The sequence below is a fragment of the Phaenicophaeus curvirostris genome, chromosome 1 (assembly GCF_032191515.1).
Source record: "Phaenicophaeus curvirostris isolate KB17595 chromosome 1, BPBGC_Pcur_1.0, whole genome shotgun sequence".
Lineage (NCBI taxonomy): Eukaryota > Metazoa > Chordata > Aves > Cuculiformes > Cuculidae > Phaenicophaeus > Phaenicophaeus curvirostris.
In genome coordinates, this window is record NC_091392.1 from 56,429,882 (window position 1) to 56,446,912 (window position 17,031).

The following is a 17,031-nucleotide window of genomic DNA, read 5'->3' on the forward strand; positions in this document are numbered from 1 at the left end:
ACACTTCTCAATTTAAGGATAGCTCCCTCAATTTTACTTTGGGATTTACCAGAATTAGCACTGACATGATGGAGTAGCCATCAGGAGTCATTTGGGGGGAATTTTCTCTGGTTTTAAGTAAACATATCCCTTCCTGTTCTGACCACATAGTCATCGTAGAGCTCTAGTTTTATTATGACCTGAGGGCAGAGATATGTTCCTGGTTATTTTGAGTACTTTAAACATAACGTGGCCATTTTTCATAAATATTGTAGGATTGTTTTCGACCTACTTGCATGCAAGCAAACAATGGAAGGAGACGCTCTGACTGTGTCTGAACATAATGATTAACATTTAAATAAAATTAGAGAGAGAATTTCCTCTGAATCTGGAAGTCTGCGCACCTGTTAGTTCCCTCCTTGTACTGCATGAGGTTGTATATATCCTTGTAACTCTTAGATATTCTGGCTTTGTTACTTGCTTATTTTATTAGTCATGTCGTGATAGAGCTCCCGGGTCAGCTATAACTGTATCAGTCATTGCCTCTAGTCTAGAGGATGTCAACTCTCTGCCATAGAGTAACAGAATGGAGAACAGAAAACAATCAAACAAACAAAAAGGTCTCCTAACCCTAAAAAGAGTAAGACTTCCATTCAACTATTATCTTAAGTTCTTCCCGTATCTGAAACTTCCTGTACATGTAATTTTCTAACACTTTTTGTTATACTTTCCCTTCAAAAAGCAAGATTTTCCTTCCCATGTTTATACTATCCCTTCTTTACTTGAAAGTCTTTCTATTGTTTCTGTCTTCCTGGTCTTCTTCCCCTGGCTTTCTCTTCTTCAGTATCTGCTCAGTATTTAGTATCTGTCTCTTTCTGTTTTCTGCTACCATACAGACTTCATTAGCACCATTCACTTTTACTTCCCCATTATCACTTCCCAGTGGTAAGAATTAGTACAGTCTTCCCAATTGTGTGAAAATAAAAGTTGAACTTATGGAGAGAAATGGCATCAGAGCTGAATGAAAACATAGATTTTTAGTCTTGTTTGGCTAACTTACTGGTACCTTTGTTCCTACACCTCTTAGGTAAAGACATTTGGCAAAAGTTTTGGTCATTGCACCACTATTAACTCTTGCCTTCCACGTCACCCTAAAACATGGAACACATCGAGAGTCTTAGGCTCCTGAGGCCCACACTGGCGTGGGGTGGTAGAAGAGAAAACTTGCACTCCAGTGTAGAAACTGAGTTGTCCTAGGCTTTCACATTTCAGATGGTACAGGAAATGCAGGCAGAAACTGATTCTGGGATGACCTATTGCACATTCCTATTGTACCAATGATGTATTACAGAACTAGGCTGTAGCCTCATTTACACTTGCACATGTTTTGAATGCTTTCACATTCCCATAAATAATCTTTGCATTTGGTGTTTTGCCATTAAATCCCCAAAGTTACCAAGAAATTTGGTGAACGGAGATTTCTTGCTTTCACTGGTTTATTTGTTGGGGTTTTTTTGTTTTTCTTTTAAATGTGAGTATTTATTGCATTTCTTTTTCTATTGAAATTAACACTGTAAGCATCATCTCCTAAACAGATTTTGTAGCAACTCAAAGTACTCCAAACAGATCCCAGGAAACAAACACTAAGCTGGTACAGGATGCTCTCCTGCATGCTCACTTGTGAGCATGCATGCAGAGAGCACAAAAATTCTTTAAATACTGCTTTTCATCTTTTTCATTCCCTATTGACTGTCTAAAAAGTCTGCACTAGAATTGCCTGTATAACAAATACAACCCTGCTAACAACAGGATCATTTTTACAGAGCTATTTGAGTCCCATAAGCTGAAAACTCCAACTCAGTCTGCCACTCCTCCTCCTCCTACCCCCATACCCATGAAGGCATGGTCCTTGATCCTAAGGTCCCTTGTGTCAGTGTTCATTATTTCCATCTCTTTGCTTGTAAGAAACAAATAAGCAAGTTCTACTCCATCTACCTAATTGGCTTTCATAGTGGATATAGTAAGGCAATAGTGCTCTGTGTGAAATAAGCCCTTAAATATAACACAATTGATGAGACCTAGAATTCCAGCATTTTCCAGCACTGTTTGTCAGGTCAGGTAGGTAAAGAAGGAGAAATAAGTTGTTGTTTTTTAAAACTGCAATCCATTTTGGAGTATATGTTCTTAGATTTGAAATATAGGAAAAGATAAAAGTATATTCAGAAAAAATACTCTTTTTTTCTGTAACCTGATTATCTTCTTTGGCCCACTCTTTTTAATCACATGACAGATCCAGGATATGAGTAAAACAAAATACAGACCAGTGAGTCCACAGTTAAAAAAAATGGTGACACTCTAAAATCAGGGTTAGAGAGACATGTTTTGAAAATCTGTTTAAAACTAGAATATTTTCTAAATACAGTGGTAAATTGGTCTCTGCAAGGAGAGTTTTCCTGAGCAGCTGGAGACTAGTATTGACAGATCCTTGCTGCTATCATTGGTGGCTTCACATAGGACACAAATTCCTAGGTCTCCTCCTTGTTGGCAGTGAACTCAGTGAGCACTGGGAAGGAACCTTTGGACTTTTTAGCTCTTCTTAAGACTTGGCGGGGAACCTGCCACAGTTGAATAGCACAGGCTTTATGTTGTGTAAACAGATATTTTTTGAACAGTTCTGCGTTACCAAGTAACATACCATATAAAGGTATTAAGAACATACTAAACATACTATAAGTGTCCATAAAACTAGCAGATGTCAGCAGTGATTATTTAGTATGTTTTTAAGCACTGCAGTTGCCTGCTATGACTTATAATAATTGACTCACAGCTTACGAGCCATCTATTAGCTATTTATTAGAGCACTGGGAAATTTTACAAATGAATGCTTGTCACAGTGAAACCTGAAAGCAGTTACTTTTTGATTCACTTGAACTTGGCACTTAGGATTTCCCTTCCTGCCACTAGGCTTTCTTAAATGGCATTTCCTAGTCTAAAAAAAATAAAAAAAGAAAAACAAAAACACACAGAGTGGGTAAGCAGCTAATAAAGAAGGGATGATGTATTTGGAGTGGACTAATTTTCACCTAGAATCATGTTTATCAACTGGAACTGGAACATCAGTAATTCAGGCTGTGATGCAAAAAGGCCTCCCTTTACTGTTACATTGGCAAAAGTTAATGACTTTTTGTTAATATAAAGCAGCCTACATCCAGGCCAACAAAATTTTTTCCTTAACAACTTTTCAAGGGTGTTTTCTCATTTTTGCGTCCTTGACTTAATGTTTTTTCAGGATGTACTTGAGCATAGGGCTTTAATTCATGCATTCTTTAATTTCCAAGACATCACATAAAATTATATCTAAGCAGAATATATATAAAAAAGCCCCAATAATCCAGGGTAAATTTATTGCAAATGAATACTGGTAACCTGACTTTATTTTTTCCATGCTGGAATTTTATCAAAAAACACTTTGTTAATCTAAAAGTAAGTTGTATAGCCCCAAGTGTTCATTAAGGCTCTGTGCTGGCATTTCAATTGTCCAAGAGTGCTGTATCTCTTCTGTCACTGACATTCACCTTAGAGAGGATGAACTGCCCCATGGAGCAACTGCCTAACTCTCCTTGTGGCTGTGAAAGGAGCCTAGTTGACTCTTTGACAACTAACGTCACCTGAGATCTCTTCTGTATTACAAATACTTGTAATACTTCCTGTAGACACTCCTGCATGATCTCCAGCTTGTCAGAATATTACAGTTCACCCACTTAGCATGTGGAAAACCCAATGACTTCTTTTTGGTGGAAGCATAATTTACGTTTGGCTCAAGAATGTTGTTCAAAAAAGCATTTAGTCTTCAGTTTTAAGGTCCTGGTATTGTGAAGCAGAGGCTTTATGAATCCATGCTTTCTCTTATTACATCTTTAGAAACCTGTAGGATTTTGAGCTAACCATTTAGCTGTAAAAATGGTGGGTTGAAAGGTTGGTGAACATCCAAATAATGGCAAGGATTCTAAAGGTATATACACAATAGTAAGTAATCCTGTCTGTTTGGTTAAAGTCATAAAATTACTTAGACAGATGACCGATGATGTACATACTATTTTTCTTTTAAAAGTTTTTATGTTGACAACAGAAGTTCAAATCAAGGTATGTCCCAAAGAAGATAATTTCCTTTATAACAGATGATGTTTCAAGGTGGAGTCATGATCAGAAAATGGGTGCTCAGATGTTTCTGGAAGATTTCATACAAGGAGATAAATCATCTTTTGTCAACAAATAAATTAGTTGCTGTCATATTACTATGGTTCAGATATAGAAGAACCATCAGTTAGTGTAGATACGGTATGTGTTCAGACAAACTGCCTCACATTACCAGATCACTGGAATAATGCTTCACATATTTGTGAGCATTTCACCCACTGATCTCAAAGTGCTTTTCAAATACACACACACCAACACGCATGCTGGGCTCTAACATAACTGTCTTTACTTTACAGCTGGAGAAAACCTGTATTCCTGAGCTGTGAGTAAATCTCCAGTTTAAGCTTTAATACTGTTTGAACTTTGACTACTAACATCCATCTCTCACACCTTTTGGAGACCATAAAACCTCCATGGATGCACATGGCAAGAGGGCTGGAGGGAAGCTCTTACGTACTGTGAATTCTCCATGGAAGTCAATCTCATCATATCCTGCAGAATACAGGAACTGCTTACTTTTTAAGGGGCTGCCAGACTCATCTGACACTGAAACAAAGCTCTGAACACCACTCCTTAATGCAGTTATGGACCATTCTGCAATCTGCTGCTGAGTAATCACACGTGCATCCTCCTGCCTACCAGGGCACTCTGGAAGGAACCTTTTCTTGAGACTTCCCCTGGGAAAATGAGACTTTAAATGGAACGATTAATCTCTGCTTGGGCATTAATGAGGCACGTTTGCCTAGCCAACTGACTGCACATCTTCCCTGTACTTATTATTTTAAAACATGAAGAGCTACCTCTAGCCAGCTATATTGACTACTCCCCACCTGCAAAGTGTGCTAATAAATGAGAAGCTTATGATTTCTATGGCAAGTCTGCCTATAGCATGGCAATGACTTATACTGAGGTATAATTAAAAAGTGAACCTATGGCTTCTTTTTAGAAACAGAAGGCAGATTCAGAAAACGTAGTGCTTTTATAGAGATACTGAGGCAGTCTTTCTTGATGAGATTCTTGAGCTGGTTGCACAAAGGCAATATATCTCATAAAAGGTAGGCAAATGGGGTTCTGCTCTCAATCTGTCAGTAACTGCAGCTCAGAGAGAATTCTTCTTTAGGGTGTGAGAAGGCAGCATTCTCCTTCCTGCTAACTCAGCTCTTGGCTTGGAGGCAAAATAAATTAATTCAGAGGTATGTGCTTCAGAAGATGTGACTGAAGCTTAAAAGTACAGGAATGCAAAAATTCAGCTGACAAGAGTGTAATTGGAACAGTGAGAATTTTTTTCACTGTTTTTAATAAATCTGAATATTTTTCTTTTAATTATTCCCATCCAGTGGTCATGAGACAAGGGACAAACCTGGTCTCTGGACCATAGATGTGATATTTTTCTTGTGGTTTATTCATATAACACTGTGGCAGACCGTTGCCTTTTTCCTTATGAATTAAGAGTTTAAAAACAGCAAATGTCCCTTTGGGCACAAAAAGGAAGAGGAGACCTCTCCATTAATAGCTCACGTCAGGGTCCTCCAACCACCTTGATCTGACATGCCCGCTACAGCCAGAGGCTTGCAGCTGCAAAGAGCCCTCCTTCCATGCCAGAGTGAGTGGTAGAAAGGACCCTCATCCAGATTTCAACTTTCTTTTGTGGGACTTAATTTAGTAAGCTCTTAATATATCCCTAGGAGGAGTCTTGTTATTGTCTGTAGTTTTCCTTCAATCAGTGTCCAAGCCTAGATGACTAAATTTGATAATTTTGGGGGATGGAAGTAGCTAATTTGGTCGGGTTGGAAACACCCAAAGCTGAAGGGAGAGGCAGGCCAGGAACAGTGGTTTTCAGGGAGGTAGAACTGTCATTGCTCATTTCATGGCTCTCATGTGCACATCGCCTTGCTGATTGCTGCACCCCAAGGACCCTTCATCCCACAGCCCATGAGCGTGTTTGGTCAACCTGGCATGAACTCCTCGGTTTGCAACAAAATTGAGATTTTGGGGCCAACTCCTGACTTTTGTCATGTCATTAGGTAAATGTGATCATGTATGAGCCTGAGCCACGCAGAAACAGATTCAAGGCTAGAGGAAAGCAGAGTGGAGACTGGATTTGCCTGCAAGCAGGCAGCACACACAGCTATCCTGTCCTTGCTCACATGCACGGCCATTGGACCTTTGTCTTGGTGAGCCTCCTACCTTGGCCATGGCCCATCAGGGGCTGTTGTAGCCACATGTGACAAAGATCGATGAAATTTAGTGACGAGGCTAGGGAACCGAATTATTATTGCTTCCTTGAGCTCTGCCAGGGAAATGCTGCTTGTTTTTCAGGGCTGCATACTTTAGCCCAGGGAGATCTCTCTTCCTTCATGCCCTGGAGCTGGATGTTTTGAGCCCAGATGTCTCAAAAGTATAATCTTTTTCATTGCAGTATCTGCAGCATATGGGTTTAAATCAAGCTCAATATATATATCTTTCTTATCACCCTTCTCAAAATTATCTGGAAAACACAGACCTGGGGCCTTAATTGCTGTATTTCTGAGCCTTCTTGTTACTATGGGATTCAACCCAGAATCATCTGTAGGCAGTGGACTGTAGTGTATCCCTTTGGAAACCGTGTGTGTGAAGGAGAATACAGGAGCAAGTACAGCAACAAAGGGTCCCTATGTGAATATCTCTACCTTTTTACCAAGTGAGAGCTCTTTGCATTCTGCAGAAATGAAGCAGTCCGGGGACAAGTTCCCAAAATAACTTAAATTCCATCAGCATTAGCTAGTGTAACATCAATAAAACTTAAGACCTTCATGGTATGTGGGGCAACCTCCTCCTCACTCCCCACCCCATGTTTGCTGCTATCTGGTACCTAAATGGTAAAAAAGAAATTATCTTTCAACAGGGACAGTACTGTGAAAGCTTTATGAATGCATGGCTAGGTTAGTTCGTGCTCATTTGTGCAACTTGGCTTGCATTGTTCACTGGGTCTTTGCCAAACATATCTATTGCATAATTATGTGGCTTGCTTTAATAAATTCACAGAAGTTTCTAGGGATGTAACTAATGTTTCCCCCTCCTTTCTGTAGTTATACAACACCCACCACAATGAGACCCAAGTCCTAATTGGTGGGTGTGTGCCATGATTTACAGTATCACAGCTAATGCTATGAAATAGGAAAATAGAAACACATAGCTACACATTTAAACAGCATAGAGGAGACTTTTTTTAAAATAAACTCTTTAAAATCATAAGAGAAGTTATTTTTCTCTCCACTGAATAAACTGCCTAATTTTCTTGTGAGAGAATCCAACTTTATTTGGTTTTCTGCACTGCACACTGATTTAGATTGAATAATGCTGGCTCAAACCAAGAGCAGTCTCACTGAAGTCAACTTCATTACTTGAGATTTCTGCATGGGAAAGTCAAATACAGTAATGGCAGGCATAGATTCACATCCTGCTGGTCTGACTGTGCAGACAAGCCCTTGTACGTGAGGGAGTAAGGGGAGCTTGTGAGAAAGGTTCTCATAGTTTCAGCTTGAACAGTGTCTAAGTTATTTACTAAGGAGCTCCAACACGTGTTCATTGTTTTGGAGTGTTTCCAAGCTCTTTCTTCCAAAGCTCTGGTTCCATCACATATTATTCAGGGCTGGTTATTCCATTCTCATGTATTCCAATGGAAATGGGATGATTTCTATGCTGAGGTACTAGACAGTATGATTAAGGGTGTCGGAGCATGGACTCTGCAATTTAGAAATTTTTAAAATGTTTCCATCCCCACATCTGACCTCACCAAATTTGTTTAATATGCATTTGAAGGAATGGCCTGGAAAAGTTATTTTCTGTGCAACAGAAATCTGTGGCCTCTCAAAGAACAGAATCTACATGCACAAAATTTACATTAAAAAAATCAAACATTCTTCTTGGTCACAACAAAAGTTTATCATGTCAGGGCTTTATGGCCTACTTCATGTAATACATTCTAGTTAACAGTAATTGTAGCATATTTCTTTGACAAAAAAAAACCAGTTATGGTGTGCCAGGGCGTAGCAGCCTCACAATCTCACCTGCAAACCCATAGCTAGAATGTAAGTATACGCCCTACAAAGATACTATTGGGCTTACCTAGGTCAGAGCACTGCACCACGCGAAGATGGCACTGGCAGCGGAAGGGGCACACTGGTCCAAATCCAGATATGACAGGGTCGTCCGTTGGAGGCATATCAGCTGACCCTTCATCCTCCAGCATAAAGTCAAAAAGGCCCAGCTGGTGGAATGGCTTGGCCAAGCATACTGGCAGCAGTAGGACGAAGAGAAGAGCCAGCCTCATGGCTTAGTTCATTGACTCTGGGCAGAACCTAAGAATCAAAGCAGGAGTTTTACAACAAAAAGTAGCAGTTTCCCATAGCTGCACAGTCCTGAAGGAGGTCCAGCATATCCACCAATTGCATAACTGTTCCTTTGAATAAATGAAAACTGAATTGTGAAAATAGGGCAGTTATGTGATAGGAGTCTGGTAACCGCTTGTCAATAGGCTTTTTCTTTTTTGACTGAACAGTTTAAAGGCAACTATAAACACATCTGTTTGCATATTTAGAGTAATATTTATTAGGAACAGGCAGCACTGTCAACTTTGTTATGCAAAACAGTCAACACAATAAGCCACATTTTCCATGTGTCTGTTTTCTGCCAACGTAACAGTCCATTTGATTTCATTAGCATTCGTTTCAAACCAATGAATTTGTTCCCTGGGGATGAACCTGAGGTTCCTAAGCTCACTGTAGTGCAGTATTTCATGTCCTGTGAAATATTTTTTTTTTTTTAAGTGCCAGTTTGCTGTGTGTTTTAAACTACAGCCTTGTAAAACTGATTGAGAATGGGTAGGATCTAGTGAAAGGATGGAAAGGGGAAGATCTTTAGTTGTTTAAATTACCTATATTTCTTCCCCAGTTTAAGCAGCACAATAAAATGGAATACAATGTTGTGTTATATTAGATAGTCTTGGCTTTCTTTCCATATTTTTGGCCAGGGGATTTTATGATATAAATAATGCAACCTGAAAATCCTCTGCTTTGAACTGCATAAGCATCTTGTAGCATTGTCAGCATACTTTCCAATGAGACTTCAGGGTCTCATTCTGCAGACTTTCATGCTCAGGAGCAAATTTACGCAAGTATGTATGGCTATAGATATTAACAAGTAAAATTGCTTAAGCACACATTCTCGGGACCTAGGCCTAAATGCACTTCAACACACTATACATAGTGCTACCTGTGTTCCTGTGGACTAACGAGAAATCACGAGACAGCTTTTCGCAGGTTTTATATCAAGGCTGTGTAGATCAGCTAATTTTCTGAAAATTATTTTATTTCATTATTTATTTTGTATAATGAATCTTATCTTCTACAAATCTACAAAAAAAAAAAAAATTTTTGAAACCTGGCTTCAAGTTGCCAAATGGCAGAAAGACAAATTTGTCATTTATTTAGGAGACTTTTCTTAAAATGGATGGCTTAGTCCTTAATACAGATGTTCCTCTTTGCAATTAAAGCAAAAATGTCCACTTGCTTCTTCAAGTCAATAACTTCTGAAATGCCCTGTCTGGGCACTAGTTGGGAACAATTCTTTTCTAGCAGACGTTATCTAACAGTTAGGGGCATGGTATAGCATTTCTCAGGTCCCTATCAACCAATACTTTCTGTTCCTGAAGCAGACGTATTAGCTACTGCCTGCACTGAGGGCTATCGCAAACCCCAGTGTCAAACAGAGGGTCAGAGCATCTTAGCATGTCCTGTTAGCACCACTCAGTGCTGTACAAACTTATGCCATGTAGCAGGGGCAGGACATCCTCTTGTGCTTCCTCCTGCCCTGGCGCCCCACTGACACTGGGGCTGTGTCCTTTCCCCAGCAACACCTCTATAGCACATGCAGGGTACACACAGAAAAGTAAGGATGTCACAGCCAGATGGTGTCAATACCTGTTGGTGAGTTATTGCCATGGTTTAATCTAAAACATGATTTTTGAAATAATCATTATGATGTACACGTGACAGTAAAATAATTAATTTTATTAATAGTCTGAAACAGGAAGACAAATTTGCTAGAACAATACCATTCATCATCATAAGCTGTCTTATGTAAATGGTCAATAAAACATTAGGCTTGTTCAGATTATTTTTCAGAAAGTTCATTAACATCAATAAACATTGGGAGTACTGCTCACAAACTCTAGTATGGCACTGGCAGTTAATACTTTTTAAAGAGATACCTCAGCCTTTTTGTCATATTTGTATATATTTAAAATATTTTTATATATTTAAAACTGCTTCTACTCTGCCTCCCCTCCCCCCACCCCAAGCACCCCCCCCAGTCACTGCTGAAGCACCATCCATCCCAAGAATTCAGTCAGTAACTTATCTTCGAGTTAAATTACTATCCCTACCAAAAAAACCCCAAAACAAAACAAAAACAATTCAAAGGCACTTTGGAAGTGTCTTTACACTTCTTGTTCACATTGGTATTGATGACTTCACTTATCTGAATTAAACCCCATAGAAGGCCTTTTCCTTTGGTCCCTGTTTTGCAAAAACTGCACTAAAATCAGTAAGAGATGTTTATAAACAAAACCTGTAGGACAGCAAAGGATATAAGGATGGAATCTGAGTACATAGCAGAGAAAGTAGCAGACTCAAACAACATATTAATCTGGAATTAGAAATAGATATGTATATGCATTTCCTTATTCATATACATGTTCCTACTGCAGGCACTCATATCTGTTCCTATTGTTTGCATGTGTAAACAAACATAAGCAGTTAGAAAAATATATAGAAAACATTACTAGTAAGAAATGTTTACATTTTGATACAAAAAATGAGAGAGAAGGGAAAAAAATCTGGATTCTTAAAGGTCTCTCACACAATACTTATGTCTGCAGGATATAACTGTTTAAATTGGCTTTAATTATGTGTTTACAATGAGGAAGACTTTTCCACAAACAGAGGAAACTATACCATACACTTGGCCACATTTCAGTTTAAAATACCACTGGAAATATGCTTCATCAGTTCACGTCACCACTGTATTGGTGGTCTTCTTGTCAGTTTACTTTAATATTAAGTTTAAAATACTTACTCTACTATCACAAATCTCTCAAAAGGCAACAAAAGACAAGTTAAACAGTATGTGCAGTTTTAAAAGAAATCTCCTATATTATATGTTTTACCCATTTTATGTAATAAAGTCTAGATTGCAAGCATAGAAGCTGGAAGTTTTAAAGACATTAAAACTCTGTTAAAAAGAGTTTCAACTACAGTAATTTTCTTTTCTACTATTATATTCTTAGGAACCTTCTATAAATATGACTCTTTTGTTTGTACACTGCAATGTAGCACTTTCCACCATTACAAAGGCATATACTGAGCCCTTTTAACTAACTACTACATATCTTTTTCTCTGAAATTGAAACTATATTCATTAATGTTTCAAATATATATGAAGAAATCCGAGTAAGAAAGAAATCACTGAGTGGAATTTAAAGCAGAAATGCAAGAACTCACATATTTTTTACACTCACTCCATCACCGATTATAAGTACTGGATTGCAAACACAGAATATATGCTGCAAAAGTTTACAGTAAGGAAAAAGAAAGGACTATAGCGGTGCTTAAACAAATCAAAACAAGAGACAGAACAGTTAAATAAACAGAAGGAAATGTGCACAGTCCTGGAGAATGCATTCTCATGTTCCCCAGAAACAAAAGTGCTGGATACAAAACTTAACTTTGCTAAACATTTAGTAGGATTTTTTCCTTTCTTCTCTTAAAATTCAACTAGTTCTTGCCGTAGAGTTGCCTGAAATTTTATTAGTACAGCATAGTTCAGGAGAATTACTGAAAACCGTACCTTTAATCCAGGGATTTGCAACAGGAGCTCTCAAAGCTGAGATGTAATTAAACTAAATATTCAACCCAGGCAAAAGGCTTTGCAGGTGTGGAAAGGAGGAGGGGGTAAGTTCAGCTCAGTGACTGTCACTTGGTGGAAAACCCTCCTGCTTCTATTCCATAGCACAGTTAAAAAATAAGGTTTCTCTCAATGAACACAATCCAGGCTGACACCCACATTAGATCATATGGTAATGATATGTCTCCTGTATTGTAGCCAGAAACTTTATCAGCTCTTTTGCTTTCTTTTCCTTCCTTTTCTTTCTTATTTGCTTTATTTCTTTTTTTGTCTGTTTTGAATCCCAAACTACTTATATAGTATAAGACAGACACTTAGCTGTAATTTATCTTACTTATTTTAGTTATGTCCCTAAGTCACAAATTTAAGAAAGTTTTATTGGTTTTAACTGTGTTTTTTCTTCTGACTCATTACTGAGAAAAATGTTTGGCTGTTCCTCTTGTTTATACTATTTTTAATTCAAGGAAATGATATAAAATTAATCTTGGATTTAGTCTAGGTTGAGATTAATATCGGAAAAAGGAGTAGCTTTAGGTAAAACTATTTAAACAGATATCAACCTGCCTTTGCTTATGTTATAATCATCGTCAAACCAAGTAGTATATAGTGTAATATACTCTTATCCTGTCTAATAATAGAGTTTTTATGTATTTCTTCAAACTACAGCATGTTTTTGACACATATGAAAACCATGTTTTCTTTAGTAGAACAATTCTAACATTTGTGGTTAAAACTGCTTTATACAAACTTCAGGGATTTTTACTGCTTTCTCACCAGGACAGCAAAGGGGAAATTAGCTTTAACTGGGGTTTTGGGGTGGCTTTTTGTGTTGTCAGTTTTTTGAGGGATAGTTTTGGGTTTTTTTGAGAGACAGTGAAGCTTTTATAAAGGATGAAAGGAAAAATGTATCTGACTCATTCCTCAGTTATATGTTATTTCAGTAATTTCTGTTTTGATGCAAATATCAGTGGAGGCTAAAATGCAGTTTTTCTATTCCTCTGCAATTTTAGAAGTCTAGCAAACTGAAAGGAGAGCAAATACAATAATTACTATTTATTTAGTAATCCAAACAGATTGTGAACATGTGTATCTTCCCTGTGCTGTTAGCTGCCCTGTCTAAATACTGGAGGTTTGTGTCTCTGTTTTGACTTGTATCCTTTTATTTCTGCCCCTAGGCTCAGACCAGGTGCAAATCTGAAATTAAAGCCTGCAACATGTAAAATGTTGTTTAAAAGAAGTATGAATTTCTAGAAACACAATAAACTCTTGAAACTTCAGCTATTCTTTTTTAGTTTTAATTAAGAGCCATTAAAGCAGGTTTTATAATTGTTCTTCTCTGGTGGAAGATAACATGGTAGATGAATTGACTGCTGGTTTGGGTCAGTGTAGCACAAAGATGTAATCAGATATCTTACATTACAACTTCTTTATATAGTTCACTTTAAAAGTTATGGATCATTTATTTACCCCTAGTCCTTGAGCTAACTTCTTTCTCCCATCTCTCCACTGGATTCAAGACTGCTAATGATTTTTGTTGTGACATTTTTCTACATGTCATTAGTGCTGTTCCAAGCTTTCATACTTACAACAAACCCTTATCTTTGTCCAGAACTGTCGCCATGAGGCTTGCTGAAATCTTGGCTGCATCTTAGTAATGTCAGTTATTTGAACCTTGGTCACCAGCTGCATCTGGTGTTTAAAAACATTTCAAAGCAAGATTTGATGAGGAAGAAGTCAGGGTAAACTTGTTGTCAGTTTGCTTCACAAAACCCATTCATATCCTTTCCCAGAAAAAATCATGATACATTTGTCTTCTTAGCTGTTATGGGGTTGAAAGGTGTTATAAATTAATAGCCTGATCATCTCTTTGGAGGCACAGGAGGGGATAGACAGCCACCTCTCCTTCTTTTTTGTCCTAGGCATTAGGGAGAATCAAACAAAAATACAAAGATCGAGGTGGGAATTAGTGGAGGACAGAGTGCATGAAGGGTGGGCTGGGGACTCCCAGTTGGCCTAGCAGAGGAACTGCTACACAGAGAGAAAGAATTTTCCTCCTTTTTCTGTAATGAAGTCCATTCCAAGAAGAACAGAGGGGAAAAGAAGTTACCAACTTCAGGAATTATGAAAACACTTATTTTGCCTGTTGGTACCCAGAGGTAAAATGGGTATGTGTTAGGCATCTGAGACCTCCTGAAACAAATAGTGGAGTACGTGACGGACTGAGCAACTGAAAGGGAGGGCATATGCCATACTGAATATTGGTGCTGTACCATATTAATTGTTTTGAGTTATTTGTGTGCTTTTATGGCAATGTCGGATCCTTTCTGATACAAGTATTCCTTTTACCCCATGTTTTGCACCCATCTATTAATATGTCACTCAGAAGATAAACAACTTGGAAAATCAACAACACAACAAAAATATTAATTCAGTATTGTTATTTCAAGGCCCACGACCATATATAGGGTCAAACATTGGTAAGCTCTCCAGCCTAGTCCGACCTGCTTTGACTACAGATCACTAAGTAGAAAAAGTCATATTTAGAACAATCTTGGTATCTATATGATTTTATTACTCCAATTTAACAAGCTTATACAGTTACACGCTGCTTCAAATCCTGATTCCCAGAAAGTTACAGACAACTGCATGTTAATGTTATTTATATAACTTTCTTTTTATTAAATTTTAATGGATAGCATCTGCTTCATTTGCTCACAGCTTATTTTGTGGACCTTTGAAAGGGCAGTGGTGGAAGAGAAGACAGGAAGCCTGCCTGCCTGCTGTGGACTTCTCTGTGTGGGTCCAGTAGAAGTCTCTGCAGGAAGGAGATGAACAGCTGCCCTGTAAGAAGCAAACATACCATAGGGAAAGAGCTCCTGGAGCACCAGGCTGGGCAAGAGGCATGTCCAGCAGGCACCCAGTGCTGCCAGCATGGGTTGCAGACTCTTCAGAAAAATGGGGACCTGACACAATCCATTCCTGGGGGTGGAAAGGAAGACTTTTTTTAGGGAGCCTGGGAAAAAAAAGGGTAGCTTTTATTGCAATCCAGAATATTACTGGAATAAATCCGAAGCAGGAGGACAGGATCTCTCCTGAAGGAACATGGTGGTCCAGAGGTTCAGGTTCTTCCTCATTCTAAGTTTACATTTAAAAAAAAAAAGTTTTTTTTCTTGGGCTGCCTTCTAATAGATTCCAGCTTTGATGATCAAAGATTAGTTAGCATTGTTGTGGTTGTTGTGGTAAGGAAAATGGGCACACAAATCTGCCTCAAAGTCTTCATGAACCAGCTAGGTAAGTGCCAATCCCCATCCAAAAGTGATGAAACTAGAAACCCTGTTTGGTTGTGTCTCAGGGCCCCTCTTCGCTTGCTCTATCTTTATATCTCGCCCCAGGGCTTTACTAGCTCTCCAGCATGGCATCCTCTACATTCCAAATACAATACTGATCTCCTCTCCTTTCTGTACTATGCATAATAATTTCATCAAATAGTCTATCGGAAACTGTTCCTTACTAAAGCAATGGAGTTCCTTTTCTAAAAATGAAAGCAAACATTGACCTAAGCTTAGTAAACATTGATCCAGGTAAATATTGACTCAAGCACAGCCTGACAAGGTAGCTGAAGAGGCAGAAATGTAATTTCTGGGTATTCTGAGTATCAAAGCTTCCTTCAGTGTTCTGTGACCTCAGAAATGATAGTCCCGAACTTCTTGATCTTTCTGCAGATCAAAAGGACCAAAGTACCAGATACTGGACACATGCTACCAGTAGCATTATTTTTCTGTGGCTTTGAATGCAATTCTTGTATAACTGTTTGAACAAAATGCAACTAAACTTCAATAGAGAGATTCCTGTCTTCGAAGAAATGGTCTCTTCCATCACTGTCTGTCTTCCCCTCTCTCCATTTCCCACTCTGCAAGAGCACGTACTTGTGTACCCCTCACTCATCTCCCTGCTGCCTTCTGAAGGGACTCTGCGCAATCTACAGGTCACACAAGAAAAAAAGTTCAAATTGCTCTCAGCTGAAACATCCAAAAGGTGATTAGGTCCTTTACTTTGATCTCTTCTTCAGAAAGGCCAGTCCATTCTTCTACTTGATACTGGCATTTCTATTCTCTCCTAAATCAAATTATTTTCCCCATGTATATCCAGCAGCTGCTGAGCCAAAGTACATTTTAATATAACCTTACTAATTACTAAGGTTTCAGAACTTAACCTTAACTTAAGAATCTGAACTTCCACACCTGAGGAGGAAACCTCACACTGTTGCAGTGTCGATACACATTTTAAGATCACTGTAAACTCTTGCTCTCAAAAATGCAGCAAACAGGTGAAACTAAACTTTGTATAAGTCCTCCCAGCTCCTAGTTGTCTTAGAAACAAAGTGAAAAGTAAAAGTGATCATTGACCAAAGACCCCAGAACTTCACTTTGTCTACCTCTTCACCTTTAATTAATGGTGAAGAAAATGTATGCAGAAACATTTGCTATCATACATACTGATATACATTTGTATTAGTACTCAGGTGCTCCATTTGCTGTATTTCAGTACTTCCTGGCTTCTGTGCAAGTATCAACATTCTCCTGCCCTTTAGAAAATCTCTTAGATGAAGAAAATAGTGTGCTGGCAGATGGACCTCACCAAAGTTACCAAAAGGCTACAACTCCCTGTTGAAAAGAACTCCCCAGGTAAAGAGTGTCAGTCTTGGAATACAGGCCATGAAAGGAGAGTAGAGGATTAGTTTAGGGAAGAAGAGAAAATTTCAGTGAGCAGCTATTTCATCAGCTTTTGGCCTTTCTTTATATTTTGCAGTATCTTGAGTTGGAGTCCAACCATTTCTCAGGGTTCAGATGAAAAATCCCAACTTTAGCTCTCATTTTGACGGCCCTTAGATTATGCTCTGGACAAGCCTCA

The 17,031-nt window shown here is 38.4% G+C and overlaps 1 protein-coding gene across 1 annotated transcript in view; it reads right to left on the reverse strand.

Moving 5' to 3' along the window:
• DCN (decorin) overlaps positions 1-12,271 on the reverse strand; it is a 38,920-nt gene extending 26,649 nt beyond the window's left edge. The window contains exons 1-2 of the mRNA XM_069858606.1: positions 12,064-12,271; positions 8,284-8,516 (exon numbers count right to left, since the gene is read on the reverse strand). Of these exons, the coding sequence (XP_069714707.1) occupies positions 8,284-8,488 (205 nt within the window). The 5' untranslated portion in view covers positions 8,489-8,516; positions 12,064-12,271. The remainder of the gene's footprint in view (positions 1-8,283; positions 8,517-12,063) is intronic.
• Between the last annotated feature and the right edge of the window lie 4,760 nt (positions 12,272-17,031).